Source organism: Sinocyclocheilus rhinocerous, unplaced genomic scaffold, assembly GCF_001515625.1.
Source record: "Sinocyclocheilus rhinocerous isolate Xijiao unplaced genomic scaffold, SAMN03320098_v1.1 scaffold555, whole genome shotgun sequence".
Taxonomy (NCBI): Eukaryota; Metazoa; Chordata; class Actinopteri; order Cypriniformes; family Cyprinidae; genus Sinocyclocheilus; species Sinocyclocheilus rhinocerous.
This window is the reverse complement of record NW_015629527.1, coordinates 564,382-591,369: the sequence shown is the minus strand read 5'-3', so window position 1 is coordinate 591,369 and position 26,988 is coordinate 564,382. Positions and strand designations below refer to the sequence as shown.

The following is a 26,988-nucleotide window of genomic DNA, read 5'->3' as shown; positions in this document are numbered from 1 at the left end:
CACACACACACACTCTCTCTCACACACACACACACACACACACACACACTCACACACACACACACACTCTCACACACACACACACACACACACACACATAGGTCATGGTCAGAAGTATCTGGTTGCTCAAGCTGGATTTCTGTGTCTGAGCTCAATTCATGATGCAGCTCAAATGCACATTCTGCAGACATTTCAGCAATGCACTGTGTGATTGCACTGTGATAAATATATAATTATACAGTGTATATATATATATACACACACACACACACATATATATACACATATAATTTTTTGTGCATGCAAAAATGTATTTAGTCAGAGTGCATATGACAGTGTGTGTGTGTGTGTATATATATATACTGTACATACACAAAGTACAAGTTATTTAATTTTAATTTATTTCGGGGAAAAAAATTATATAATGCAAATATAACATTTTTAATAAAACGTTTTTTATTTGACATTATTTTATTTTTATTTTATATTATTAAGAAAAAATTAATTGTGTCATTAATTTTTTTCTTATGAAACAGTATTTTTTATAAAAAAAATTATGTATGTATTTATGCAGAATATATATGCTATGACAGTAAATATTGCAATTTATTTATTTTTATTTTAAAATATATATATACTTGTATAAATAATTATTAAATATTAACATATATTGCTTTTTAACTTAACTTTTATTATATGTATTATTAATAAATATGTGTATTGTGTTATTTAATTGTTTGCTATGATTGTAAATATACAGTATATACTTTATATATAACGTCATTTTTACATATTACAATTTACTTAATTTATTTTTATTTAAAAAATAAATAATATTTATTTACTGTTTTTTTTTTGTTTTTTGTTTTTTTGAGAGAGAGAGTGTCTTAACAGCATGAAATTTCAATGATTTTTCCCTTCTGCGAAGATTTCAAATGTATAGCAATCAGTTGCAAACTCTTCGCCGATGTTAAAAATCATTGACAGTTCAATGACCCGTGAATATTACAGCGTCCAGATCTGTATTTCCAGAGCCATACAAGCTGAGCAACTGCAGTTAAGATGGGAGTGTGAACGAACCTTCAGCTCCTTGAGTTTAATGGCACAGACGTTTGAAGGAAACTCTATTGCCCCCTTGAGTCCTGGAGAAGATGGCTGTTTCCGCTGTAGTAACACAAACACATTAGATATAAAGAACGAGAACGCGTGAGCAATCAGTTTCAGCTCATTTTTCCATGTTAACCTGCTGTCTGCCCGTTTACATACTGCTGGAATGTATGACTCAGTGCTGGAAAAACAGGATATTATAGAGATGATCTCCAATGATGAGTCACATTATGAATGTCTTTGCTTTTCTGTTATTTTAAACAATATTTTATGGAGCGTTTGATAAGTGTCAAAATAAAGGGTGCACATCTGCAAGTTTATTCTCCTCTTAATTTCTGCGCAGTGACTTCATATACGCATTTGAGCATTAATCCGGGTTCAGAGGTCATTTGTGGAGATTTTTGAGAGGTTGTGAAATTTTCTGAGGTGTCCTGAATGATTTTAGGTGATAAATTTGGTTACTGTTCAAAAGTTTGGGGTCGGACTCGGTTAAACTTTTGAAAGAAGTCTCTTCTGCTCACCAAGGCTACATTTATTTGATCAAAAATAGAGTAAAAATTGTGAAATATTATTTAAATGTAAAATAGCTGTTTTCTATGTGAATATCTGTTAAAATGTAATTTATTTCTGTGATGTGCAGCTGTATTTTCAGCATCATTACTCCAGTCTTCAGTGTCACATGATCTTCAGAAATCATTCTAATATGCTGATTTGCTGCTCAAGAAACATTTCTGATTATTATCAATGTTGAACACAGTTGTGCTGCACAATATTTTTGTGGAAACTGTGATGCATGTTATTTTTCAGGATTCACAGATGAATAGAAAGTTCAAAAGAACAGCATTTATTTGAAATAGAATCTTTTGAAACATTCTAAATGTAATATTATAAAGTTACTATTCATATTTTCATAATTATTATTTTAATATGATTATTTATTATTATAAATATTTGTAATATTATAATACAATATTTTATTAGAAATATTAAATGTTTTATTTAATATTTAATTTGTTGCATGCCATGTATACCATAAACAGATAAATGTGCAGTCAAAACATTTTAAAATATTTAAATAATTTCAAAATACAAACAAACAAAACACTGTTTTAATAAAATATTTTAAAAATTATTATTTTAATATAATTATTTATTATTACACTTTTTAATAATATAATAAAACTATTATATTAGAAATATTGAATGTATTTAATTTGCTGCATGTGTTGTTAAATACATTTTTTAAATTTAAATAATTTAAAAATACAAACAAACAAACAAAACCGTTACTAACAATGCATTTTTATTCATTTACATGCATGTTATGTGACCATTAACCGTCATCAGAGCACCATGAACATGCAAATGTGTTGTTAAATTATTGAAATGTTAACTTAAAATCTCAGGGAGAGTAAATGTTTGAGCTCAAAGTAGTTTTGCTGACAAAACAAAGTTTGGGAGTTGCTGTTTTAATGAAAAGTTTTGCCCGTGATCAGGCTGTGAAACCCATCTCGTCCCTGTACTGTAAGAGTCGGTGTGGGTTCTGGACGCTGGTTTGGGCTCGTGTGGCGATTCCCACAGCTCAGGGGGCCCCGGCTCTATCAGCAGGAGCCTGACGTCAGCCGGGCCTGAGATGATAAGGGGTCAGGCGTAGCTCAAGGGGGTTTAGACTAACAGAGACAGTCTGGATAAGAGCTCAGACTGATAAGAGCCTAGTCTGTGGAGCCCTATTGTGCTGAATTGAGACACTCCTCTGTGCTATTATTTCCTCTTATTGTGTGTGCGTCCATAAACCGTGTTATTTTAGTATCGTTAATAAACTATGATAGTATTTTTTAATATTTATGGATTTAATATGAATTTATTTTTAATATTTATTTATATATTCATATTTATTTAATAGATTTTATTTTTACATTTTACGTTTTCATTTTATTTTAAGTTTTAGTATTGTGTGTTTTTGTCATTTTTATTAATTAATTTTTTTAAATATGTCTATGAATTTTGTATTAATTTTTGTTAATTTTTATTTTCAAATAAAATATTTAGTATTTAATATTTATTAATTTATTACTACTTTATTTTAATTTATATCTTTGTTTGTGTAATATTTATATATGTATTAATATTTATTAGTTTTTGTTTTTTATATTTTAAGTGTTTTTTTGTCATTTTATTTTAATTTTTATTTCTGTTTCAGTTCAATTATATTGAATAATTTGTATTATTGATACTATATTTAGTATTTAATATTTATCAACTTAGTATTAATTAAATTTACATATATATGTAAATTATCACACACACAAATGTATTTTTAAGTTAGTTTGTAAGTAAGTTTTAGTAATTTTGTAGAGTGGTTTTATAGTTTTTAAAATAAAATATTTATTTAAAAATGTCTATTTATGTTTTATTAATTTTTATTTCTGTTTCAGTTTAGTTATTTTCTGTCATTTTTAGTATTAAATACTAAATCATATTTAGTATTTAATATGTATTAATTTATTATAAATTTCATTAAAATTAATTTGAATATTTTAATATATAATCTTTATATATTTACTAATATTTATTAGTTTTCTAATTTCTTTTTTTAGTAATTTTGTGGTGTGTTTTTGTCATTTATTATTATTATTTATAATTATTTTCTCTTACTGAATGACAACCAGTGACTCATTTGTGTGTTTTTCTGTCTCTTCAGGTATTTGAGAAGAAACATCTGAAACAGATCTAATATGTGAATGAAATATGACTGAGAACTCCATCAGATCTCCTGAGAAAACCAAAGCAAGTAATGATCCTCTGGACTCAGAACTTCAGTCATGTGATAGATGATTTTATTACATCATCATTATCCGGTCAAGGCCAGATTTAGGCTCCACAGGATCAAAATACAGCATAAAGTTGAACAAATGTATGGAAATACAGTGGGTTTTTGATGTTTTTATTAGTGGTTTTGTATAACTGGAGCGGGTCAGAGGTCATGAGGCCCTCGCTATTAGCACAAAACCACTGAAACCACACAAAACCTGATTATGACGACGTGTCACAACTGCGATAGCGCTAATAACGGCAATAAATATCTTCTCGACCTCGTTCTCTTCACCCATAACCCTGTATGGGTGATGAATGAAACCTCCAACACCATTTTCACCATTAAACAAAGAGAAAAATCCCACAGACGCACAATGAAGGAGGAATCTTAGGATGATGGCTGTTTCTGAGCAAAACAAACCTGTGTGTGTATGTGTGTGTGTGTGTGTGTGTGTGTTTGTTCAGTTCTTATCAGCGTTTCTCTCGTCCACTGGTTCAGTGTTTGTTCGGCGGTCGGACTTTAGCCCATTCTTATCTGAGGGTGAGGTTCTGGATGCCCACCTCTCTCTCTCTCTCTCTCTCTGGCAGATGGTATTGGTTCACTAACTTAAGGACACTCGAACGCCGAATAATTCTACAAGATATCATTACTGTAAATTATGTTTTGTAAAACTGAAATTCACTTAAACATTAATACCATACCAATTTTTTAAAACAGCACATTACAGTAATACCCTTTAAATGTAAGAAAACACCTTTGGATACTATTTTTGGTTACTTTTATTTAGTTTCTATGAAAAGTCAAAAGGACATAACCAAACACTTAAGAAGCCTAAAAAGGTTTGTTCTCTCTCTCTCTCTCTCTCTCTCTCTCTCTCTCTCTTTTCATGTGTTCTATAAATAAACACAGGCAATAAAAAACCAAGAGAGAGTAATAATTCAGAGTGAATCACCTCTCAGGATGAATCTCAAAAAAACGTGATCAAATGTTCTTATAATCAAATCAAAGAAATCAAATTTCTTATAATATTTCATATTTTTTGAACAAAGATATGTATTACTTTTCTTCAGGAAAATGATTCCTATTTTAGGACTTTTTTTTTAGGATTTTTGATTGTTTGCAAGAGAACGTTTTGAGAAGTGGAGATCCAAGGTCTGCTTTTCATTTGCATTTAAGCTATTGCTGACATGGAGGGAGGAAAAATAGATATTAAAGAGATCTTATGTTATTCTTTGCAGATTTTGGTGTCTTGACAAACCTGAGCACAGTTTGAGTCATTGCTGAGATCTTGTTTGAAACTCCCACAGAGAATTTGCAAAAGAATATTTCAAGAAGCTGGAGAACCAAAGTCTCCATTTGTTTTGCATTTAACCTATTGCTGTCATTGAGGAAAAAATAACTTGATATCTTGTCAAGTTTGAGCATAGTTTGAGACATTGTTGAGATCTCATCTGAAACTACCGAGGAGAAATGTAAGTTTATTTGCAAGAGAAAATTTTGAAAAACTGGAGACCCAAAGTCTCCATTTGTTTTGCATTTATTAGATAATGAAGATCTCATGTTTGCAAGTCTGAGCACAATTTGAGACATTGTCGAGGTCTCTTCTGAGGAGACATTACTCTGGTATTTTTGCAGTAGAAACATCAGTTAGACATTCCAAGACTCGAAAATAAGTAGGAGATTCAAAACTCAACACCTTGGAAACATTTAGTCTAATTTCTGTGTAGGAGACAGTGCCTAATGTTGACCAGCAGATGGTATTGGTTCACTAACTTAAGGACACTCGAACGCCGAATAATTCTACAAGATATCATTACTGTAAATTATGTTTTGTAAAACTGAAATTCACTTAAACATTAATACCATACCAATTTTTTAAAACAGCACATTACAGTAATACCCTTTAAATGTAAGAAAACACCTTTGGATACTATTTTTGGTTACTTTTATTTAGTTTCTATGAAAAGTCAAAAGGACATAACCAAACACTTAAGAAGCCTAAAAAGGTTTTCTCTCTCTCTGTATCTCTCTCTCTCTCTCTCTCTCTCTTTTCATGTGTTCTATAAATAAACACAGGCAATAAAAAACCAAGAGAGAGTAATAATTCAGAGTGAATCACCTCTCAGGATGAATCTCAAAAAAACGTGATCAAATGTTCTTATAATCAAATCAAAGAAATCAAATTTCTTATAATATTTCATATTTTTTGAACAAAGATATGTATTACTTTTCTTCAGGAAAATGATTCCTATTTTAGGACTTTTTTTTTAGGATTTTTGATTGTTTGCAAGAGAACGTTTTGAGAAGTGGAGATCCAAGGTCTGCTTTTCATTTGCATTTAAGCTATTGCTGACATGGAGGGGGGAAAAATAGATATTAAAGAGATCTTATGTTATTCTTTGCAGATTTTGGTGTCTTGACAAACCTGAGCACAGTTTGAGTCATTGCTGAGATCTTGTTTGAAACTCCCACAGAGAATTTGCAAAAGAATATTTCAAGAAGCTGGAGAACCAAAGTCTCCATTTGTTTTGCATTTAACCTATTGCTGTCATTGAGGAAAAAATAACTTGATATCTTGTCAAGTTTGAGCATAGTTTGAGACATTGTTGAGATCTCATCTGAAACTACCGAGGAGAAATGTAAGTTTATTTGCAAGAGAAAATTTTGAAAAACTGGAGACCCAAAGTCTCCATTTGTTTTGCATTTATTAGATAATGAAGATCTCATGTTTGCAAGTCTGAGCACAATTTGAGACATTGTCGAGATCTCTTCTGAGGAGACATTACTCTGGTATTTTTGCAGTAGAAACATCAGTTAGACATTCAAGACTCGAAAATAAGTAGGAGATTCAAAACTCAACACCTTGGAAACATTTAGTCTCATTTCTGTGTAGGAGAAACATCTGAGACATTAAAGAGATCTTATTAGGGATCTTAGCAACTTCCCATGTGATTGTTCAGATTGTAATCCGATAATCCTCTTCAATTCTGTCACACTTGTAGATGTGATGAGGTGATCAGAGCAGCTCTGCAAACACACACACACACACACACATGTACACAGTGACAGATATCAGTGATCAAACACACTCTCACTTGAGCGCCTCTGTCTATAGACACTCAGCTCGCTCTCTGTCGGCCTGATTCTAAGAGGACTGGTTCAGCGAGATAAGACGCTGTCCAGATAAGAGCAGAGATCGTACCGGAGAGAGACGGTCATTGATCGCTCTTAATTTCATCACATACACACGAGATGCCAACAAACAAACAAAGGTCAAACATGTCTGCTGCATCTGAAAAGATCTTCAGCCAGAGGTGGAATTCATTTGAGGTCTTTAAGATCACTTTTTGCCTAGACATTAAAACAAGTACTCAGAACAGCCTAGCAACTGCATAGCAACCACACAAAATTCCCTAGTAACTGTATAGCAACACAGGATCAGAACACCATAGCAACACCCTGGCAACAGCCCAGAACACCATAGCAACTGCATAGCAACACCCTGGTAACCATATAGCAATGCCCGGCCTAGAACCTACCTTTTACAGAACACAATAGCAACTGCATAGCAACATGATATACTAAATGAAGCTCAGAACACGAAAGCAATCACATAGCAACACCTTGGCATCTGTCTAGAACACCCTAACAACTGCATAGCAACACACTAAAACACACTATTACCTTCATAGCAACACCCTGGCAGCCATATAGCAATGCCCTAGAACCTACCTACTGTAGAAAACCATAGCAACATAATATATGCCATTTAGAACATACCAGCAATCATATAGCAACGCCTTAGCAACTGCATAGCAACACCCTGGTAACCATATAGCAATGCCCGGCCTAGAACCTACCTTTTACAGAACACCATAGCAACTGCATAGCAACATGATATACTAAATGAAGCTCAGAACACGAAAGCAATCACATAGCAACACCTTGGCATCTGTCTAGAACACCCTAACAACTGCATAGCAACACACTAAAACCGCTCTGAACACCTTAGCAACCACGTGTCTTCATGTCAAAAACACTGCAGGTTAGTTTAACTATCAACATATTTGTAGCTTTGAAGGAATTATAGACCTCTGAACCATTTCTGTTTTTTTGTAACGTAGTAATCTTCTTTTGTAAATTGATTTAAATTTTATAGTTTCAGCAGATGATGCAAAATTCCTGCCTTCTGCTTTATTGATGTTGTTGATCAGCAGTTTCACCTAACAGCATCACTTATGTCAGTTTTATTAAATTATTATCAATGCATTTGTGTATTAATTTTATATGATGCTGAAAAGGGACAATAGATTCTAAGAAACAGCAGTGAAAATGAAATCATCTGCTTGATCTCAGAGCCTCTCATATATAGCACGTGTATTGTAGAGGAGCAGAGGACTTCAGGTTGACCAGAGGCTCGATTATCAGACGTGTGACTGGGATCACAGGCCAGCAGCAGCAGCCATGGAAAGTTTCCCATTGAGGATGGAGACGGAGCCGCTGAGGAAGCAGGGAGCGATATGGAGGAGATCTGCTGATTTTCCAAGTATCCCAGAACCTGCTTAACTCAAACTGCATCCTGCCCTGCTTTGGACTCACTATCAATAATATCCTCTGTGAGACTGATGTGTGTGAGACTATTATCTGCAATACACAAATCCAATTCATTCACTCATTTTCTGCTAAAAAGTATCACAAAATCCTTCAAATAAGGAGTTTTTTTTATTTATTTTGTTTATCCTTACAAAGTGTATCTTGATGTGCATTGTTGTTGTTTTTTATATCAGCAGTTTTGTACGTTTTGTAACACTTTACTTAAAGCCCTTATGTATAATGCATTAGAAACATATTCAAAATGTTTGTTGTAATGCATTGTATCTTTTCATAAATAATAGTAACCAAAGTTAAAATGCATTATAATACTTGAAGATGTGTTTTAATGCATTTTAGGCTAAATGTGTAGCAATGAATAGATTAGGACTACAGTCAAACCAAAAATTCTTCAGACACCAGATATCATTTTTGATATTTTTTTTAACTTGCGGGTGCAGGACACTATAGTTCATAAATGTAGTGAGGATAGCAAAATTAAGTGAACTGTGACACCTAAAATAGGCTACTTCATACAGTGGAATAGCAGTACAATTATATGGTGCATTGCACCAAAAACCAACAACTCTAAACTCTGATTTTGCAATTAGATTTTTTTTTTTTTAAACAATGCAATGCAATGATGACGCGTGACGTCAGTGATGCGCGGGACATCAATCATATCCATCACTCTTCCTGCACATATTAGAAATATAAACACAATATTAATACATAGAATATTTTTAAATATTACTTGCATATTACTGTAATACTAATACATCAAATATGCGAATTAGTTAGCCTTGGTAAAACATGATTTTTGTTTTGCTTTTAAAAGTGAGACATGATAGAAATGATGCGTATAGCTTGTAATTGATATAAGCCTATAATACAGGTTTTCTTTATTTTACTGACCTATTCAATTCACATACACAAATGTATATAGCTTAATTTTAAAAAAAATCCTCATGCAATTACGATGTATTATAATTTAATATCTGACTGTGCTCACATATTTTATATAACTCTTAGGAAATAATATTGTAATAAAATAAGCTGAGTATTCTTGTATCAGCGTTTTTAATTCGGAAAGATCTAAAACCCTTCCCTGCTTTTCTCTTGTTTCTCTTCTCCTTTGCTTGTCAATTATCATGCCACGTTTAAGTAATTTGATCAAATTATTTATTGAGGGTCTCAGTCAAGTGGGTTTCATCTTTAAATGTGAATTTTTCATATATTCTTGTAATTTATGCTCATTTCTTGCAATACCGGAATGTGTGTGTGTGTGTGTGTGTGTGTGAGTGAGTGAGTGTGTGTGTGTGTGCGTGTGTGTGATTTTTTAAATTATTTAGTTAATATTTATTTATTTATTTTATTTTTTATGTTTTATTATAAGATCAGTTTTTGTGACGTTCTTTAAAGAACATATGCTTTTCTAAAGAACTTATAAAGTTTTTATATGACCCTATTTAGTTAAATTAAATCCTTATTTTTGAAAGTGGAATCTCAGAATTAATTCTTATGCACATGCGCAAATAAAGGCTATATATTTCAGCTAGTATGCGTGTATATACACAAAAATACGTTATAATCAATGAAGATCTCCAGAGCGCAAAACATAACGCACTGGATAGTTTGCCAAATCTGCAACAACAACGTGTGTGTGTGTGCGTGTGTGTGATTTTTTAAATTATTTAGTTAATATTTATTTATTTATTTTATTTTTTATGTTTTATTATAAGATCAGTTTTTGTGACGTTCTTTAAAGAACATATGCTTTTCTAAAGAACTTATAAAGTTTTTATATGACCCTATTTAGTTAAATTAAATCCTTATTTTTGAAAGTGGAATCTCAGAATTAATTCTTATGCACATGCGCAAATAAAGGCTACATATTTCAGCTAGTATGCGTGTATATACACAAAAATACGTTATAATCAATGAAGATCTCCAGAGCGCAAAACATAACGCACTGGATAGTTTGCCAAATCTGCAACAACAAAAAAAAGTCATTATTACGGCTTTAACCGAGGGTGCAATTGATTTCGTTTGAGAACCGGGCCTGATTTGCATATGTTGTTGCATATGTTGTTGTTGTTCCTGTAAACGAGGTCGGTGACCCGAGCAGGAATGAGATGCGCTTTACTGGAGGCGGAGAGATTGGGAGGAGTGAGACCATCCACCCTCATCATCCTCTGCTACCGTCAAGTCAAGCGAAGCAGAAAATGCTCCCGGCGGGCGCAGGGTGAACTCAGCCCGGTAAGACCGACGCCGATGCTCCGGTCCTCGCGAGTGGAGCGATCGCTCACCTGTGGACATGTATCAAGGTGTAGCGATGACCGCAAACCACGGACCCGCGTCTTACGAGCCCGGTTTCCTCCATAACGCCGCCGCTTCGCCGGATATTTCAGCTAGTATGCGTGTATATACACAAAAATACGTTATAATCAATGAAGATCTCCAGAGCGCAAAACATAACGCACTGGATAGTTTGCCAAATCTGCAACAACAACAAAAAGTCATTATTACGGCTTTAACCGAGGGTGCAATTGATTTCGTTTGAGAACCGGGCCTGATTTGCATATGTTGTTGCATATGTTGTTGTTGTTCCTGTAAACGAGGTCGGTGACCCGAGCAGGAATGAGATGCGCTTTACTGGAGGCGGAGAGACGGGGAGGAGTGCTGGGAGAGACTTCAGTGAGACTATCCACCCTCATCATCCTCTGCCGTGAAGTGAAGCAGAAAATGCTCCCGGCGGGCGCAGGGTGAACTCAGCCCGGTAAGACCGACGCCGATGCTCCGGTCCTCGCGAGTGGAGCGATCGCTCACCTGTGGACATGTATCAAGGTGTAGCGATGACCGCAAACCACGGACCCGCGTCTTACGAGCCCGGTTTCCTTCATAACGCCGCTTCGCCGGTGTACGTGACGCCCACCCGGGTCACCCCGATGATCCCGGCGCTGTCGTACCTCCAGACGCCGCAGCAGAGCAGCCCGGTGTCCGCGTACTCGGGATGGGCGCAGGCGGGCGCGGACACGGTCGCCTCTTACAACTGCACCGGCGGCCAGCATCACTCTCCGGTCTCCAGGTTCACGTTCTCCACGAGCCCTCCGTTAAGCTCCGGGGTCGCGGCGGCGCGGGAGACGGCGAGTTACTCCAGCCCGCTGAACATCTCCGCCGGCGGGAGGGAGCACTACGGTTCCCGCGGTCTGAGCGGATCCTATCACGGCGGATACCCGGCTTACGTGAACCCCAACATCGGAGGCTCTTGGGCGGCGTCGCACTTTGACAGCTCCGTTCTGCACAGCCTCCAGAGCGGTGGAGCGCCCGGGGCAACCCGACACCACAATTTAGGTGAGAATTCAGAGTGATTTCCCGAATTTATTTATTTTTTCTTAAACGTAGATAAATTATAAGTAAAATAGAGTTCAACGGCAGACGCTCTTAAAAATAAAGGCGCTTCACAGTGATGCCATCGAAGAAGCAATTTTTGTCTAAATGGTTCCATAAAGAACTTTTAACATCTGAAGAACCTTTCTGCTTCACGAAAGCTTCTTTGAAGGTTCTTCGGGTTATAAAAATGTAAGAAAGAGGTTGTTCTTTGACTGAATGGTTCTTTGTGAAGCCGAAAATGGTTCTTCTGTGGCATCGCTGTGAAGAACATTTTAAGCACCTTTATTTTTAAGAGCGACTAGATTGAACATGAAATTCTGAAGCAGAAAGACTAAAAAAAGCTTGTGAAGCTTACTCCATTATTTTGTTTTATTTGCGACTTGCAGAAAATATTTTTTTTACAGTGATGTATTTTTGGTAAAAGTAAGATGTTAAAATCAGGTAGAAATGTTAGAAAGAAATTGTCATCGATGGTTTGAGCATGATGTGCATTTGTGGTTGCATGTGTCATTTGACGAAGTTTAAAGGAGAACTTGCACGACACTGCTTATGATTCATCATCTGATATGAGAATAAGATTGAAATAAAGCGAAAGTAAAACATGCAGGTGATTTAACGCTTATGCACTGCTAATTATGCGTGTTTCTGGCGTGAATTTCTTTTGATGAAACTTTAAATTCGTCAAAAAAAACGCTTATAAATAATAAAAAATAAATAAATAAATAAGCGTGTATTATTTTTTCAATGTTGTGTTGCGTTTTGAAACCATGTAAAACTACAAAGTAGGCTAAATATTATTTCCTATAATAATTAGTTACATTTATTTTCTGTTTCTTTTCTGCAACAACTGATTATCAGAATAATGAACATGGTGAAATCTAAATTAAGTTTGGGCATTTATGGGTATAAACATCAGCTTTTAGAAAAATGTGCTGTCTTTTGATCATTTGGGCCTTGTAAGCCGAGTTTATTATTATTATTATTATTATTATTATTATTTATTAATGCAAAGAAACATTACGGAGTTTACAGTTTATAATAAACTGTTTTTACATAATGTATGTGAGCCGAGAATTTAGATGTAAGTAAAAAAAAAAAAAAAAAAAAAAAGACTAAAGACAACTCTATTCTACATGAGAAAATGTGCAGCTGTCACTTTAAATGACTTTCACTGTGTGCAATGAAATCTAAAGATTGATTCCGTCAACAACTGATGTTATATTGAATAGATTACTGAATTGGCTTTACTATTATTATATTATTATTATCAGCAGGGCCTGGTAACCTGTCCAACACTGTTTTGCATTTATAAAAACACTTTCTGTTCGCCTTAAGTTTATTCATGAGGGTTTATTGTGTTTTTCACACTCACCCAAAACTTTATAATGAAGTTAATCCCAGTTTATCGGAGAAGCACGCGACAATCATAACCTCAAACAGATGCTCAGATGCTTATGTTCTGAGAGATAGAACAATTCATAATTATAATAAAGGAAAAATAACAGCATTACAGTTAAACCAATTCCTGCAGAGTGTCACTTTGTGTTGATTTAATCATTTTGCTCGTTTAATATGAATCGTATTGTTGCTTAAACTTTAAAATCGACAAAACACATTATAAATAGGATACTTTTTAAGAGCATATGGATGAAAAACTACTAAATAAATATTTTTTCTATATTAGAATTTAATTTATTTTCTGTTTTATTTCTTTAAGCTCGATGTGAAACTGCTTTTATGAGACACGACACAGAGAAAAAAAGTTATATTTCGTCTCTTGAGATCGTTTATATTTATTTTAAGGCATAATGTTATTATTAGGCTTATAATACACCTTGTTAAAAACATAAATTTTATTTTTAAGCTTTAATGAAATTGTTCCACTTTTGAAACGATCACTTTTCAAGCCATTCAAATCACGAAAATAACTTATGATAGATTTATTTTTAATAATTTTAAATTTATTTATTTTTATTTTTTTATCTGTCGTGTATATGACTGGAGAGAATAATGAAAAATATTTTATAGACTAAAATTAATTCATAATATAATTCAATTTAAAACTGCAAGCTATACTTTCATACTGATAAATGAATGTACCTGTGCGGGGGGAAAAAACTGATATAAAAGAATGAAAAATAAGCCTAAAAGTAAAACGAATAATTTAAGTTTCTGATAAAAATACATTTTTGTGATCTGTATACATAAAGGATTAATACGGGTTTGATTCAAGAATATGATTCTGTTGTATTCGTTTTAGACGATTGTTAAAGAATCGCTTTATCGAAAGTTTGACTTGTTTTTTTGTATGTTGTTCTAATGATCAAAATTCAGCATAATATGAGTATAATTCATACTGAGTGCAAGTAAAAAAAAAAAAAACGTGGTTATGTATTTAATTTTTCTGGTTAAAATCCTGTTAATATGCTCATTTATTATTATAAGCCACTTTTGAATAGACTTTATTATATAGATGATGGTGATCTGAGGAATTCATGTAATTGAAATTGAGATTTTATTTGCATCAATAACCGCACACTCATTACTAAGATTTGATTAGTAATCATTTCTATGATTTTATAGTTCTATTGTCGTTCAGAGTGAGACATCATCACGAATCCGTGTGCAAGATAAATCATGTTTGCCCGAGATATCAAATAACCTACAGAAGCAGATTTTTCATTAAACCTAGGAGTAATGTGCCCTTTGTCGTGATCATGTGTTATTAACAGTGTGTCGTAAATGAAGCCAGAGATGGACTTTAACATGCGGCTGAAAGAAGCTTCACTTCATTTGTCTTTTTTGGTGCTTTTTTGCAGCTTATAATTAGTTTCTCGGTGTTAATCAGCAGTTCCCCGTCAGTCATTGCAGTAAAAGTCTCCCAAATGTGTCCAGACTGTGTGTTTTTCAGGGCTGAGCGTGTGTTGTGTAGAGTTTGACCTCTGCTCATTAAGACTGAAGTGATTGTCCCGAACAAGCTGTTATTGGCTAATCGAGCGACTGCTCTGTTGTTCGCTGTTCCTGTCGCGTGAGTTAAATCTCAAGGTTAGAGCTGCTGTCAGCCTGGAATAAAGCCCGCTGACAAAAACATGTTCTGGGAACGTTGTGCTGACGTTCCTATTAGGTTATGCGAACGTTCTATTTGATAACTTTGCAAACATGATTGGAACGTTCCTTTTGAATGCTCTCGGAAACATGAAGTAACGTTTAAAAAATGTTGCATGAACGTCCAACTGAAACGTTTTAGAAAAAAAACATGTATAATACCGTTTTTGTGTAAACATTTTGAAAACGTTATTTCTGAATGTTCTCTGAACGGTCAAAATGTACACTGTAAAAAATGACCGTGAAGTAAAACCTAAAACGTTGCTACCGTATTTTTTACGGTAAAATTCCGGCAACCACAGCTGCCGGTTTTCTACCGTAAATTTTACGGATTTTTTTTACAGTGTACAGTATACATGTTTTAAAATGCAAACTTTAAGGGAACGTTCCATTTGTATAATTTTACAAACATTATGGGAACATTCCGTGAACAATGTATAAATAATGATTTTGTGCATTTTGAGAATATTATTAAAGACCAGAGATTTTATATTTTATTTTGCACATTTTTATTATTGCAGCTTTTTCCGTGTGTGAAGAAAGTTTTTTTTTTTTTTTTGCTTTGTACTTTTTATTGTTGCTATATGTATTTTATTCTTCACTGTTTTATTATTGCAGTGTTTATTTTTTATTTTGCACTATTTTTTATAATTGCAGTCTTTTCAGTGTTTGCAGAATTTTCCGGTTGTGAAGAAAGTTTTTTTTTTTTTTTTGCTTTGTACTTTTTATTGTTGCTATATGTATTTTATTCTTCACTGTTTTATTATTGCAGTGTTTATTTTTTATTTTGCACTATTTTTTATAATTGCAGTCTTTTCAGTGTTTGCAGAAAGTTTATTTCTTTATTTTGCATTATGTTTTATTATTGCAGTGTGTATTTTTATTTTTTATATTGCACTATTATTATTATTGCAAATATATTTTTATATAATATTTATATATATATATATATATATATATTATTTTCCCTGTTTTATTATTCAGTCTTTAATGGTGTTTAATCTAGTTTTTTTTTATTTTTTAGCAATGAAAAAAGGTTGTAAAACTTGTGTTCTCAAAGCATTTGCAACTTTCTGAAAAACAGAACACTGCAATATTAAAAAAGTACAAAATAAATCATAAAAATGAACACTGCATGCACTAATAGAAAATGCAAAATAAATAATAAAAATAAACGCTGCAATAATAAAAAAAAAAATACTGCTAAAAACACTGCAATAATAAATTAGGTCTTAAATAACTTTTTCTAAACACTGAAACGATTGCAATAATAATAAAAAAAATAGTGCACAATAAAAATGAAACTTTGTTAGCTGTGTGTCTCAGCTCTTTTAATATCTCATAATCCTCTGATCGATCTGTAATGAGTCTTTCTGATGTGTGCTGTGATTTATGATGCTGAACGCATGTGACAGAACGCTTACAGCTTGTTAAAGGTGTTTGAAAGCCTGAAGAATGGTTCAGTGAGAGAGATGAATGATTATGCGTCTGTCTCGTTTGTCCACACTGGTCCGTGGTTCAGTGTTGTAGTTAAGGGCCCCTCAGGTGTTTCCATTGATAAAGACGAGCAGAGACACCGCAGAGCTCCACACACTGCATGAGCAACAGCGCCTCCTGCTGATCAGGAAAGTCAGCTGCTTTGATTCACAATGCAAACGCTACACTTCACATTTTTCTTCACTCTTTTTTTATTTTGCACTATATTATTGCAGTGTTTATTTTTACTTTACACTTTATTATTTTTACATTGATTATTTTTATTTTGCACTTTTTACTATTGCAGTGTTTGTTTTAATTTTTTTACTTTTTACTTTGCACTGTTTCTTTATTATTGCAGTCTTTTTTTCAGCGTTTGCAGAAAGTTTGTTTTTTATTTTGCATTATTGTTTTACTACCGCAGTGTATATTCTTAGTTTTTATTTTGCATTTTAGTATTATTGCATTGATTAAATCTATTTTAATTTTTATTGTTTTATTATTTCAGTTTATTTTTCTTTTTAATCACATTTTTTCCTTGTGTGTGGAAATTATATTTTTTGTTTTGCATTATTTTGTTATTATTGCATTGATTTTATTTATCTATTCATATTTTCACTGTTTTATTATTGCAGTTTTTTCATAGTTTTTTTTCTGAGTGTTTGCAGAAAGTTGTTAAAGTATTCTTTTTTGCAGTGTTTATTTTTCATTTTATTTTGCACTATTTTTTATTATTGCAGTGATGTTTATTTCTATTTTGCACTTTTTATTACTACAGTCTTCAGTGTTTGCAGAAGGTTTATTTTGTTTACCGTAATTATTTTTATTTTGCACTTTTTTAGTGTCTGCAGTACGGAAGCCCTGAACCGCATGGTGGGGAAACATGTATTAGAAAAGTTTGAATTAGTAGAATATCACTGTTATGAAAACTACAGAATAAACGCCTACAGTGTATTATGACAACCTTTTACCGTAATATGTTGCATTTACGGGCTACATAAATTTCACCTCAATAAATGTTAGCCTGGAATGAATGCAAATTCCCATGATAAACTTCTGGGATTTTGGAGCACCAACTTGTAAAAGTGCTTACCAGTAGGTCAACATAACTACAATGCGTTCTTTAGTCTTACTCTGCCCTCTAGTGGCTTATATTGAAATTAATACAAACCTTAACATAATGAGACTTATGTCGAAATAACGACTTAATTGTTATATCGAAATAACGATGTTTTATTTTTTATTTTTTACACCACCATAAGTTTTCTTTCTTTTTTTCCCCACCATGCGGTTCAGGGCTTCCGTACTGCACAGCAAGTGCTTTGGCAACACAAGTTTTTCAATAGATAACTGTATTAAAGCTCCAGAACCTGGATGCTTTTCTTCGAAAGCACAGATAAAATGGTGTTTGTGAAGTGTTTAGTGAATATGAACATGAGTGTGTTTGTTCTGTTCAGAGCTGCTGGAGGATTTCTCTGAGGGTCGTGAGTGTGTGAACTGCGGGGCATTTTTCTTTATGCAAAATGTGTGTAAAATGGCCATAAACGAGTTTTTCCATTATACACAATGTATCTATAAACTGAATCTAATTTGCATGTTAATGTGTTTTTGGGGCAAAATAGAATGAACAAATAAGTACAATAATGGGAGTAATAATTAACAAGATTTTCATATTTAATAGGAATATTGATACATAATTTTTTCTCTATTCATTTGTTGTGTTTCCCAAAATGTGTAATAAACATGCTTTAAGTCAATAGATAACTGTATTAAAGCTCCAGAACCTGGATGCTTTTCTTCGAAAGCACAGATAAAATGGTGTTTGTGAAGTGTTTAGTGAATATGAACATGAGTGTGTTTGTTCTGTTCAGAGCTGCTGGAGGATTTCTCTGAGGGTCGTGAGTGTGTGAACTGCGGGGCGATGTCCACTCCTCTGTGGCGGCGGGACGGGACGGGTCATTACCTGTGTAACGCCTGCGGTCTCTATCACAAGATGAACGGGATCAACCGGCCGCTCATCAAACCGCAGAGACGACTGGTGCGTTTCACTCACATTCACAACATCATTCCACCTCCGCTCAAAACACTCGGAGACCTGGGAAACTGATACTTTTCTATTTCAACCTTAAAATCTACGCAAAATATTATCATATTTCCATTAGCGTGTTACACATGATCACTAAATTAATGTCAGCCATTTTTAAAGACGAAGGAGAGGGAGTGGTCACGGTGAAACATCCAATCATTTAGTATCTCTGAAAAGCCCTGAATGTGCTCTGTACAGGACTCCAGACTTACAACTGTGACATGGAACATCTTAGAGAAATCACTAAAACATAATGTCCTCTACAGAGGACAAAACTCCATAGCTGGTAGTCAGGAGGATATAGTACACATAATAAGTAATAGTAAGTATAATACAGTACAGTTCATTAAACACACATTTTTCATGCTGTTGACCTATCATAATTAATAACTGGTATAAAATGAAATCATTTGGAGCATGTGAGGACTTTGCTTCAACATTATTTATTGTCTATTTTGAATTTTGTTATATTGATTTTTTTTATTATTGCAGGGTTATTTTTTGCATTATTTATTTTACATTATTACTTTTGTTATTTTTATTGTTGCTTTTTTTTTTTGCATTACTTTTTATTATTGCAGTGTTTTTATGACTGCAGTGTTTATTTTGTTATTTTGCAGTGTTTTTTTATTTTGCATAACTTTTTAATTATTGCAGCATTTTTTGCACTATTTTTTATTATTGCAGGGTTTTCAGTTTTTGCAGCATATATATTTTTGATTTTGCATTACTTTTTATTATTGTAAGGTTATATGTTTTGTGCTATTTTTATATATTTTTTATTATTGCAGTGTTTTTTTTAAATTTTGCACTATTTTTTATCATTGCAAAGTTTACTTTTTATTTTCAGTGTTTGCAGCAATTTTTATTTTGCAATATGTTTTATTATTTCAGTGTTTGCAACAAGTTTATTTTTTTATTTTGCGTTACATTTTATTAGTGCAGTCTTTATTTATTTTAGTATTATTGCAGTGTTCATTTTTTATTTTGCATTATCTTTTATTGTTTGCAGCAAGTTTGTTTTTATTTTGCATTACATTTTATTAGTGCAATCTCTTTTAATTTTTTTTATATTGCAGTGTTTATTTTTTGTTTTGCACTTTTTAATTATTGCAATGTTTTTAATGTTTCCAGCAAGTTCTTTTTTTTTTTTTTTTTGCATTACTTTGAATTATTGCAGTGTTTTTTTTTATTTTGCACTATTTTTTATCATTGCAAAGTTTAGTTTTTATTTTCAGTGTTTGCAGCAATTTTTTATTTTGCAATATTTTTTATTATTTCAGTGTTTGCAACAAGTTTTTTTTTTTTTTTTTTGCATTACATTTTATTAGTGCAATCTCTTTTTATTTTTTTATATTGCAGTGTTTATTTTTTGTTTTGCACTTTTTAATTATTGCAATGTTTTCATTGTTTTCAGCGAGTTCTTTTTGATTTTTTTATTTTTTTTTATTTTGCATTACTTTGTAATATTGCCGTGTTTTGAAGGTTTCATTCAGATTTGCAGACTATCACTGAGCCGCTGGTTTCTGTCTGTCTCCTGCTCAGTCTGCGTCCAGACGGGTTGGTTTGTCCTGCACTAACTGTCAGACGACCACAACCACTCTCTGGAGACGTAATGCAGAAGCAGAGCCGGTCTGCAACGCCTGCGGACTCTACATGAAACTCCACGGGGTGAGACAGACTTCAGAAGATACGTGAATATACTCGGTTTGCTCTGTTATTAGTTGACTTCACCCTTTGGCAATGCAAATGTACAGTTGTTGTGCCAAAAACTCAGTAGTAACGCTGTGTAACCAGCAGACGGAGTCAGAGAATCTCAGAGTTTCTGCTCTTGTGCTCAGGTTCCTCGTCCTCTCGCCATGAAGAAAGAGGGAATTCAGACCCGCAAACGCAAACCAAAAAACATCAGCAAGTCCAAACCTGGTGAGTGCAGAGAGCTCAGCAGAAAACTCTTCTCATTAGGGTCTCAAGTCAGAATCATGAGCGTGGAATCAGTGATTGTGACCTTTGACCTGTGTGTGATTCGAAGGGTCATCTGAGGGTCAGACGGTGTCCAGTGCTATGAACTCCAGTCCCACAGAAGAACCGCGGCCCATAAAGACGGAGCCGGACACGGCGTCACTCTACACACACCACAACACATCGATGAACACACCGGTCAGAGAACAAAACACACACACACTGTGACCGCACTGCTGCTTTACAGTTTTTTACGATTGCTTAAGCACAATTTTGAAAACAGGAAATCACTGTGTGTAATGTTTTGCAAACAGTGTGAAGCTGACAATGTGCTTACAGTTGTGCAAATCTAGCCTTGTGTTTTGCTCCTTGAGTGTAAGGTTTTGCTAATTGTTGGAAAAGTTTAATTTTAGTGTGTAAGCAATCGTAAAAAACTGTATTAGCATTGTGCAATGAGTGTCATTTATATTGTATTATGAATATTCATTTTTAAGTATTATAATTATTATAATTACTATTATTGCTTATTTTGTTTAAACAAAATTAATATTATATATTAATATTATATATTATTTGTATTTATAAATATTATAGCTAAATATTATAAATGACCCTTTAAATTTTAATTATATTAAATAGTTTGTGTGTGTGTGTGCATGCGTGTGTGTGTGTGTGTGTGTGTGTGTGTGTGTGTGTGTGTGTGTGAGTGTGTGAGAGAGTGTATATTGTGCAGTTTATGAGTTCACATTAATTTAAAGAGTGCATGAAAAAATTAGTATTTCTAGATATTATAAATAGTAATTTAAATTTAATATGTAATTTAATTAGATTTATTTAATACAATCCATAATGTTTTATAATATTTATGATTATTATATTAGAAATAACAATTGTAACAATACATATAATACACATACATTATAATAATATATAATATAAATATATAATTACAGTGTATGTATTTAAATTAAAATTCATATATAATAGGATAACTGAGACTTGCATGCATGTGTTTGTATTTATATATACATAATAAATATACACACAATAACACACACACTATGTGAACAAAAACTTTTATTTTGAATGCGATTAATCGCGATTATATATATATATAAACTAAAAGTCCATTATTCATTTATTACAATTATTCATTTATTAAATGCTTTTGTCTAAAGTAATTCTTATGAACAAATCTCCAACACAAGTAACACAAAATCTTTCCTTTGTCCATCCAGGTCTCTGTGTTTCTGTCGTATATGGGAACTCCGAGCTCAAGTTCTGCTCTCAGACTTTCTCCAAGTGGATCTTCCAGCTCCAAAAGCGAAGTGTGGAACAGCCTGATTCTAGCATAAGAAACCGAGATCCTCCCGTGAAAGCATCTCTCCCTGCAGAGCTCCGAGCAGAAGAACTGGTCTATCGGGTGCCAGAACCAGCGAGCTTCAGTGATGAAATGAAGACGCAGAAATGTCTCTGATGTGTAGACAATCATGGAAAGATACTATACGTTCAGCGAGACCTTCACATCAACAGATCAGTAGAAAACCCTGGACCTGATTATAAACGTGCTGTGAATCGCAGGAACCAAGACCCTTCAGTCCCAGAAGATCACGAGAACGTTATATAACCTGAACGCTCCAGATCACGGCTTGATGGACTCATAGCATGTGCTTTACTCATCTTTAAGACATTGGTTTCATTCATTTTAAACCATTTGAGTGGCATTCAGTTGCTATAAGTAAACGTGTTAGAGCAATAGTTCACCCAAAAATGAAAATTTGCTCCATCCGAGATGTGAATGAGTTTGTTTCTTCATCAGATCTGGAGAAATAAAACGTCTTAATGCTGGATTTGTTTCAGCTTTTGTCTTCTCCAGATGTTAACTGATGGACTGGAGTGCTGTGGATTACTTGTGGATTATTGTGATGTTTTTATCAGCTGTTTGGACTCTCATTCTGACGGCACCCATTCACTGCAGAGCATCCATTGTTGAGACACTGATGCAATGCTGCATTTCTACAAACCTGATGAAGAAACAAACTCATCCTAATCTTAGATGGCCTGAGGGTGAGCACATTAACAACACATTTAAATTTTTGGGTGAACTATTGCTTTAAAAAAAAAAAGAGCCATAGTGGCACAACACTTTTCTCAAGAAAATGTAGTAATTGTTGCATTTTGTTGCAACGTTTTTCTCTCCCATAGCACTCCTGCTGTATTTTAATGGATAATTCTCTTTTTTCCTTCACACTATATATCTGCAGGGAAACATTTATTTTATTTTTTATTGTCATGATGAGCATTATTAATCATGTCTACGAGCAGATAAGAACTTGCAACATGTTATTCCTGCTCACATTTGACCTGTCCTTTGTTTGCAAACAAAATTCAGATTTGTTGCAATTTAGGTTTTTATTTTTGATGGCATCTAATGTCAAGACTATTGAGTCGACCTGAAATCTTTGCGTTAGCAGCCAGACCCACCTGCATTAGTTCACCAACTTCCTGTCTAGAAAGCCACTTCCTTGAAACTTAAAAAAAAAATAACCCTCACCACAAATTTTACTTCCTTTTCAAATCTAAGAAAATCCCCTTTACTGCAGGTGAGAAACTTTAAATGTATCTAATTTTTAAATACATTCTTATATTTATTTCTATATAGAAATCAGGGTTACAGTTTGCCTAAAGTCAATCTGAACTTGTGCATCTGATCTCTCGTTATAGATTAAACATTGTTTACGTTTCTCATTAGACTGTAAAGAAAATAGAAAGTCCACATGTAATTCTTTTCTTGTAGCAGCATTCTATAATATTAAATACGAAACAACTCACTCCATGTTTAACTGTTGTTGTGCCACACAACATCTATGTGAAAATTAGATTAAACTGTTTGTAATTTCAGATTCAACTTTATTCTTTCACAGAGAACAAGGTTTTCCATGTCTTTAAATGCCCAGTAAATCTGTTTAGTAATAAACTCAAATAACAATTTAACAATTAAAAACAACTGCCCTAATAATTTTTATTTGTCAAAGACTAAAGGCCCGTTCACACTAGGAGCTATAACTATAACGATAACTATTAGCGAACAATGACGTTCTGTTTATTTTAAACGCGCCCTGCAGTTTTGTCGTCTGTCGCTTTAAATATTGGAACGCTTTCAGGATGGATTCTGATTGGCTGTCAATATTTTAGCATTAATCGTTTGGGGGAAAATCGCCATGAAAGTGATTCCAACGATATCGTTCCTCTATGTTGTTATCGTTATAGCTGTAGTGTACTATTCTTTTAAATTTAGTACGATTATATCGTTATCGTTATAATTATCATGAACGATAATCGTTAGTTATTGGTATAAACGGGCCTTAATAAACATAGGAGAAAAACGGTTTCAGAAATATATCTGTTAGAGCACATGTAAAGTAATTATTATTATATATAGGCTAACAATGTGTTATTGAATCCCATTATATGTTTATTGTAGGCTATTGAAATGTAATAAGAACACATGCAATTCGCAATATGTGACCCTGGACCACAAAACCAGTCATAAGGGTAATTTTTTTGAAATAGCTGAATAAATAAGCTCTCCGTTTATATATGTAGGATAGGACAATATTTGGCTGAGATACAACTATTTGAAAATCTGAAACCTGAGGGTGCAAAAAAATCTAAATATTGAGAAAATCATCTTTAAAGTTGTTCAAATGAAGTTCTTAGCGATGCATATTACTAATCAAAAATTAAGTTTTTATATATTTACGGTAGGAAATTTACAAAATATCTTCATGGAACATGATCTTTACTTAATATCCTAATGATTTTTGGCATAAAAGAAAAATGTATAATTTTGACCCATACAATGTATTGTTGGCTATTGCTACAAATATACCCCAGCGACTTAAGACTGCTTTTGTGCTCCAGGGTCACATATGTAATGCACAAAAATAATGTTCAATTACAGTGGTTTTATATTATATAAAACCATATTAGTCTTATAAGTAATACAGTTAATTGTTTTAATGCTTCAGCTCTAATTCGCAGCTGAGGTGACTCTATTTACACCATCCCGGTGTTCGTAACACCCCTCAACGTCATCACCAGCCTGACCAATCAGCGCCTCGCATGAGCTCTGCGTCCATCTTACTGGCTACAGGGCGGGCCATCACGCCAGTCGCTCTCGCTTCTCATTGGTCGATGCGCTGTAAACCCATGACGCCTCAGCCAATCAGAGGAGTCAGTCGATCGTGTGAGTGCGGGATTGTCGCTGCGCAGGTTATCTGATTCTGTCCTGGATCTCTATAGAGTTTGAATGGAAATAGCAGCGCGTGAATTTCAGCTCACCTGATAGCGTCCTCATAAACACACGGGCGAAAATGGACATCCTCAAGTCTCTAGGACACCCGGAAGAAATAATCAACCTCTTTAAATACAAAATAGGAGGCTGTCGTTCTGTTATGCCTAAATTGGATTATGTAAGTAAATGCATTTTGAGTGTTCATTTCTAATATTCATTCCCTGTGCATGCATGTGCATGCACAATACATGTTTTGCATTTATCTGTCATTATGCATGTCAGATTTTATTAATAAACACTAAAACACTTATTTTAAGAAGATTAAACAGAGATTAAATACAGTTGCATCAGCTGCAGTTCTAAAGATGTCACATTATTTATGCTTTTCCAGCAAGCAGTGCATAAACGGTGTCAGCATCAAATGGATTTGATTTAATCCTGGTTTGGAGAGGAAGGTTAGTTTTAACAGACAGGAGACCCGAGGATTCGTCTTATATAATGAGCTTTGACGACTGGAGGGTCAGACAGGGGTGATGATGCTCTGCGCATGTTTGACAGCTAATCCACATCCACACCGATAAACACACTGACACACAGAACGATAGATAGATAGATAGATATCCATCTGAAAGGGAAAGTCCTCAGAACTTTGACTAACGTTCTGACAAGGTTCTCTCAAAGTTATGAACAAACGTTCTTCCGGTAACATTAATAGAACGTTCACTCAGTTATCAGGGGCAAGTTCAAGCTCAAACCAGTGTGCACCGTTTTGCTACGGTTTCCGGTTTGAACGACATGTTTCCTGGAAACGGTGTGCAACGGGGTTTGAGATACGTTTTCTTTTGTCGTGTCCAGTGTACTAGACAGACTTTAGCTGTTGCGGCACAGACACGGTGTTTTACTCACCTATCGAGAAGAAACAAAGCAACCTCGGCGTCCGATCGCAGGCCTTCCGCTCCTTGAGTTCTCTCCAGCGCTGGAAAGCTGATCCGATATTTACACGGGTCCTACTTCTTGCCTTATTGCCTTAAGCCTTCTTTTGTTCCGCAGACGTTTTCCTCTTTTGTTTTTTATCCGCCATCTCTATCTTTCTTTCTGTCGCTCGGCTCGGACTGAAAGCTCTCTCCTCCACATCATGAGTAGACACGACCCTTACTGCTGATTGGCTACAAGTTTGTTTTGCTATTCGGCCCGAATCAGTTTTCTAAAGCGTTTTTGAAAAATCACTTACCCTGCCTTTAATGTTCTCAAAACGTTACACAAAAACCTTATTTATACATCGTTCAATGAACGATTTGCAACTTGTTTGAGAATGTTCTGAGGAGATTAAAACGGAACGCTGTTTGCAAAATGATAAAATGGAATGTTACTTTAACGTTCGCAAAACCAAGGAAAACCTTTTTAAAAATAAAAAAACTGGGCATTCAGAGAACATTCAGAATTAACGTTTTCAAAATGTAATGGGAACTCAAAACGTTCTTAGAACATAATTTTGTTAGATAGATAGATAGATAGATAGTGTTATTTTATAACTGTTATTGTAAACTGTAATTCTTAATGACACATATATGCTTTTAAATCTACATTTGTATATTTTAAAACTGTATTGCGTCAAGAATTAGCCTGTTTTTAGTGTTGTTTGGGTTGCTTGGTTAATCTTTTTTATTAATAATATAAGAGATTTGCATAGTGTATGCAATGGTTTAAATGGTTTATATATCTACTTGTATATTAGTTTGTATGAATACAATTCGACGACGATCCAGTATGTGCGTACTCATTTTAATATATTTACCTATGTACTAGCCAAAGGTTTGGACACACGTGACTGAATTAAATGCTTGAAATGAAATTTGTAGATAAATATGAGAACATTCCATGTATGAATTTCATTAAAAATCTACTTAAAATTTTTTTTTTTTTATGTAGGTTATTTTTTAACTTGCATAAGTTGTAGCGGGGATACTGAAGAAAAACAGCAACACGTGTCAAGCGTACATCTGGATAATCTAGAAGCTCAAATGTGACCCTTGATCACAAAACCATAGCACAGGTATATTTGTAGCAATAGCCAACAATACATTGTACACTCTAAAAAATGCTGGGTTAAATACAACCCAGTGCTGGGTAAAATAGGGACAAACCCAGCAATTGGGTTGT

At 33.9% G+C, this 26,988-nt stretch overlaps 2 protein-coding genes and 1 pseudogene across 2 annotated transcripts in view; 2 read left to right on the top strand and 1 right to left on the bottom strand.

Annotated features, from left to right (window-relative positions):
• The window catches only part of LOC107739186 (polyphosphoinositide phosphatase-like), a 109,783-nt pseudogene extending 101,283 nt beyond the window's left edge, over positions 1-8,500 (bottom strand).
• A 2,704-nt stretch (positions 8,501-11,204) lies between these two features.
• On the top strand, positions 11,205-22,346 carry LOC107739180 (transcription factor GATA-4-like). Its single transcript, XM_016551206.1, has 6 exons — positions 11,205-11,866; positions 18,358-18,524; positions 20,118-20,243; positions 20,414-20,495; positions 20,602-20,729; positions 21,770-22,346. The coding sequence occupies exons 1-6, from the start codon at positions 11,350-11,352 to the stop codon at positions 21,884-21,886; spliced, it is 1,137 nt and encodes a 378-aa protein (XP_016406692.1). The 5' UTR covers positions 11,205-11,349; the 3' UTR covers positions 21,887-22,346.
• Positions 22,347-24,482: 2,136 nt separating this feature from the next.
• Positions 24,483-26,988, top strand: part of LOC107739179 (squalene synthase) — a 15,723-nt gene continuing 13,217 nt past the window's right edge. The window contains exon 1 of the mRNA XM_016551205.1: positions 24,483-25,006. Coding sequence (XP_016406691.1) covers positions 24,908-25,006 — 99 coding nt within the window. The 5' untranslated portion in view covers positions 24,483-24,907. The remainder of the gene's footprint in view (positions 25,007-26,988) is intronic.

What these genes read in the sequence shown, in the direction of transcription:
- LOC107739180 (XM_016551206.1), top strand. Translation starts at nt 11,350, where the DNA reads ATGTATCAAGGTGTAGCGATGACCGCAAACCACGGACCCGCGTCTTAC. An exon ending in AACCCGACACCACAATTTAG is followed by an intron (nt 11,867 to 18,357) that starts GTGAGAATTCAG and finishes TGTTCTGTTCAG; the next exon opens with AGCTGCTGGAGGATTTCTCT. An exon ending in ACACATCGATGAACACACCG is followed by an intron (nt 20,730 to 21,769) that starts GTCAGAGAACAA and finishes TTGTCCATCCAG; the next exon opens with GTCTCTGTGTTTCTGTCGTA.